Here is a 4,764-nt window from a genome sequence, read left to right on the forward strand (position 1 = left end):
GAGGTGACATTGAAGTGACAAAGGAAGGGGAGTGCAAAGTGGAACCAGCCCAGTGTTTTTGAGGAACCAGAAGACGGTGGGAGAGGATGGGGGGGAGGCAGGTGAGACAGGAAGGCTGTCTTGGAATTGAGTTCCGAATGTCACCACCAGCCTGGGTGGGCTCAAGCAAGGAGTACTTAAACTTACTTACGGTGTAACTACGTGATGAGAACGTGAGGTCCACTAAACTCATCTATTTCTTCCCTTATGTTTTTGATATTTCCCACTAAGAATTTTCTAAAAAAGTTCTGTTTGTCGTCAATAAAATGCGTGTCACCATTGCCGAAAATAGATCGTCATCATGATAGCAAGGGCGTCTGAGGGCCCACGGTCCCACCATCCCGTCGCGCGTGCCTCAGTCGTGCCCGTGCCCCGAACCTGCGCCGATTCAGTCTTCAGCATGGTGGCTAGGGAAGCTAGGAACGGGACTCCAACCAGGGACCAGTCCCGCCACCCCATGCATTCCGAACCCGAGCTGACCCGTTTGCCATCCAGCGGTTCAACCCCACCCGCTCACATTTCTGAGGAACTCGGGCCTTCTCCGGCTCCGCCCCCGCCTGCGTTCCAGGGCTCCGATTGGCCAGGCGGCCCTCGAGAGGGCGTGACCAAATAGTTGGAACCCGGAGACGTGGGCGGCGCCGGGCTTGGCAAGCCTGAGCGGTGACCGTGAGCGGACCGGCTGTGCTGGGTGCGCGGGTCTCCGCGGGAGGTAAGCGTGCTACCGCACCGGTAAGCGCTCTCCTCCCGCCCGCAGGGGAGCGGGTCGAGGTGGCCACGGGGATCGACGTCCCGGGACTCCACTGGAGCAGAGGGTGCTCGCTCCTTGCTGACTTGTGGGGGCTCCTTGGAAAGCGGTTGACAACCGGGACTCGAGGGCCACGGAGTCCCCGAGCTGTGCGCGAGCTCTGAACCGGGGGAGGGTCCTCCACAGAATCTCTGCCCGCACCTTGTCCTACCGGGAGTCATTACTTGGCCCGAGACGCCTTGGGGTGGGAAGGACGGTTCTCACTGTCCTCTGATTTGGCATCCTGAAGAGTTTGAGTTGGCGACTCTTCAAACAGGAAGTTACTGCGGTGGGACAGGGCCAGGACTTTCTTAGGGAACACCTGAAGTGCAGAAGCCCCGTCGCCAGGCCTCAAGGTAGGAGGGGGGAAAAAAAGGCAGTTCCGAGTCACTGTAGAACGGGTGCCCACGCCTAGAGGGCGCAGGCCTTGGAATTTGAACAGAGTTGGTATCAGATTCCACGGGGCTAGAGCCCGCGGAGGAGGGACGATCAGTGCAGGGGTCAAGATCCCAGTGGTTTATGGACGCTGAAGCGCCTCACTTACTGTGCGTCCTGCCCACGTCAGCCCTCAGAACTGCCTACACTGACCAGGCCAGTTGCCTGAGCACTGGAACCTGGCCAACCCAGCCGCGCCAAGGGAGGAGGGGTTTGGCTTTGTGACCTGCGGGGTGGGACAGGCCACCCTGTGTGTCTGTAGTGAGAGAAGACACGAAGGTTGGGCAGTAAAAAAGACTACACACTCTGGAGTTTAAGAACTTCTGATTCTGGGTGTGTGTGGGGGGGGGGGATGTTTATTTTGTTTAATACAGAAGAGGGCACGCCTTTCAGGACTCATTCTCTCCTGGGAGTTCCTGGGATGGGATTCAGTCAGTCTTGGCTACAAACAACCTTACCCTCTGAGCCATTGTTGTTGTTTTGTTTTTGTTTTTTTTTTTTCCCAGCCAGGTTTTGTTTTGTTTTTTGAGATAAGATCTCTCTGTGTAGCCCAGAATGACTCTGAACGCTATCCTCCTGCCTCATCTTCTCAAGTGCTGAATTACAGGTGTGCACCCCAGGCCAAAGTTTTTCTTCTTTGCCTCAGAGCTTATTTGGAAACTTGGCCACTCGCCGAGGTTCTAGGGAGGTGGCTGTGAAGCAGCTTGGTGCTTCCTCCAGGTGTGTGTTTGAGGGGACTGAGTTAGGTCAACCATGCTCTCTGTGCTTAACGTTGTCCCTAAGTAGCAGCAGGTGCTGAGAAACTGGCACCTAAGGGTTCATTTTACTTATTCTTTTTTTCCTGGAGGAGGATTCCAGAAAAACCTCAGTGACTCACTACCCTTGCAATAACACTGACCTGTGGGCCGGCAAGATGACCACCTGCCCCTGTGACCTGACCTCTTACCCCTCCCTGTGCCTCCCTCCTTCCAGGACCCAGACCTCTCTTAGTGTCTGTACTACAGCAGGCAACGGGACCTGATGGCTATGGTCGGGACAGATGTGATTGTCAGTATCCATGAGTGCATCATACACGGGTCAAGGGTCAAGAAAACCTGTTCTACAACGGACCAGAGCGTAAATATATTTTAGATCATGTTAGCCTAAATGTATTTCACTAAGGTCGCATTTAGGAAGGCTTGCAGTGGGCCAGATTGGGTCCTGGTTGTAGATAACATTTCCTCCTTGGCTATCATCACTCACGTGTTTCTTAGTGATGGGCATCTGGGTTGCTTCTGCCTCTTGGCTTTCGTGGACACACACAAGATTATAGATATTCCTTCCAGTCCCTTTGGAGATAGAACCATAGTGGGAAATGTGGGTGAATGATAATTCTGTTTTTAATGGGGGGGGGTGTCTATCAAGTGGTCCTCCTGTTGGTCCATTTATCCATCGTGTGAGGAGACCCTGTTTTGTTTCGTTTTGTTTAAAGATTTATTTTTATTTTTATTTGTGTGTGTGACTGAATGCCACATGTGTGTGAATGCCTCGGAGGCCAGAAGAGTATGTCAGATCCCTGGAGCTGCAGTTACAGGCAGTTGTGAGCCAGGCACCCACTGTGATTACTAGGATCCAAATTCTGTCCTCAGGAAGAGCAGTAAGTGCTCCTAACTGCTGAGCCATCGCTCCAGCCCAAAACCCTGTGTCTTATTATTCCCTCTGCTCCTAAGTGTTCCAGTTGTCTCTGCTACCCAGAAGCCACAGCACTGTTGCATCTACTGCCCCTGGGCCGTTCTGGCCTCTCCACAGTGAGATGTTATCCACATTGATCCTCAGTGCAATGCCTGGTGGCCATGGAGGTAGCGTGCTGGCACATTAAGGGACACAGTGTAGGTTTGTCAGATCGTCCCTCAGCCAAGAACTGGTGATCAGGTGGCAGAATGACTTGGGGTTGCAAAGTTTGTTGCCAAGATCAGCAAACTAAAAATAGTCATTACATCAAGTGGTGTGGGCAGGTGTGTGTGTGTGTGGTGTGTGTGTGTGTGTGTGTGTGTGTGTGTCACACACACATGCAGCTCAGGGACTGGCTGTGTATGTCTCAGCAGACCTTTGCATGTGGTAAGAGGTCAAATCACTCCAGCTTCCTCCCAGCAAATAAGACCTGGGTCTCACAGGGAGGTTCAAATAAGACCTGGGTCTCACAGAGAGGTTCATACATATGGCACAGTTTTTTTTTTTTTTTGTTTTTTTTTTTTTTTTTTTTTTTTTGGTTTTTCGAGACAGGGTTTCTCTGTGGCTTTGGAGCCTGTCCTGGAACTAGCTCTTTTAGACCAGGCTGGTCTCGAACTCACAGAGATCCGCCTGCCTCTGCCTCCCGAGTGCTGGGATTAAAGGCATATGGCACAGTTTTAAGAATTGTCGAGGGAGCCATTATCAAGAAAAGGCTACCGTTCTGCTGGAGCTAAGGAGTAGAGACAACAGAAGGTTATGTGCAGTAACCAGACAGGAAAAAAACCGGGGGTTTTGATGTTTTGGGGGTGTGTGTGTCTGTATTAAGGAGGAAGATCTATATCTGACTGGTGTCTCCTCAATTGCTGTCTACTTTGGTTTTCTAATAATTTATTTTACTTTTAATTATAGGTGTAGGTATCTTAGTTAGGGTGTCTGTTGCTGTGACAAAACACTGTGACCAGAAGGAAAGTGAGGAGGAAAGGGTTCATTTGTCTTCCACTTCCACTGCACTGTTCATCATTGAGGGAAGCCAAGGCAGGAACTCAAACAGGGCTGGAACCTGGATGCAGGAGCTGATGCAGAGACCATGGAGGGGTGCTGCTTACTGGCTTGCTTGACTGGCTTGCACAGCCTCCTTTCTTTTAGAACCCAGGACCACCAGCGAAGGGGTGTCACCACCCACAATGAGCTGGACCCTCCCACATCAATCACTAAGAAAATGCCACCTGGTGCACGCCTCTAATCCCAGCACTTGGGAGGCAGAGGCAGAGATAAAGTTGCCCTGGGCTTAGATCATACCCAGCACATGGCCCCCAAGATGGCCATGGCAACCTTAGGCCACCCAGAACAGTTAGATACTTTGGGGGCAAATGAGAGATCACAGAGTCTGTGAACGGTTTGTATTCCGTTCATATTGTCCGACACACAGTGTTTAGCACGTGGACCCCCATTCTTCTGATCACGACTGTCCCAGATCAGCGGATGGGAGTTGGAGGCTCACTATTCCAGCTTCCGTGCTCCTGATGCATGCCTGAGGTGTGCTCTACTTCCAAGGCTCCTCGGACCACTGAGTCTCTTACTTCTTGCAGTTAGTCAACTCCTCATGGCTGTCTTCCCACTACCATCTACCTCCCACATACCTCCTGCAGGAGGGTCCCCTTCACCCCCAATCATTTCTTCCACTCCTTGTCGGCCTCTGGAGCATTCAGTTTCCATGCCCGGATGGCTGGGCAAGCTTGTGAGGCACAGTGGGATAATAGGTTGTCTGGTTTGATGGGTGAGTGAGCTGGCGCGCG

At 52.0% G+C, this 4,764-nt stretch overlaps 1 protein-coding gene across 4 annotated transcripts in view; it reads left to right on the forward strand.

Moving 5' to 3' along the window:
* Positions 1 to 710: 710 nt before the first annotated feature.
* The window catches only part of Plekhf1 (pleckstrin homology and FYVE domain containing 1), a 5,428-nt gene continuing 1,374 nt past the window's right edge, over positions 711 to 4,764 (forward strand). Inside the window, exon 1 of one of the 4 annotated variants that reach the window (XM_026789906.1) lies at positions 711 to 768. Coding sequence is in view for 1 of the 4 variants with exons in the window: in XM_026789905.1 (XP_026645706.1) it covers positions 2,316 to 2,374 (59 nt within the window). In the remaining 3 variants the exon portion in view is untranslated. Of the gene's footprint in view, positions 769 to 792; positions 1,180 to 2,313; positions 2,375 to 4,764 lie in introns of those variants that run through there. The other 3 variants (XM_013354209.2, XM_005368403.2, XM_026789905.1) reach the window with 3 other exon arrangements.

Source organism: Microtus ochrogaster, unplaced genomic scaffold (assembly GCF_000317375.1).
Source record: "Microtus ochrogaster isolate Prairie Vole_2 unplaced genomic scaffold, MicOch1.0 UNK32, whole genome shotgun sequence".
Classification (NCBI taxonomy): domain Eukaryota; kingdom Metazoa; phylum Chordata; class Mammalia; order Rodentia; family Cricetidae; genus Microtus; species Microtus ochrogaster.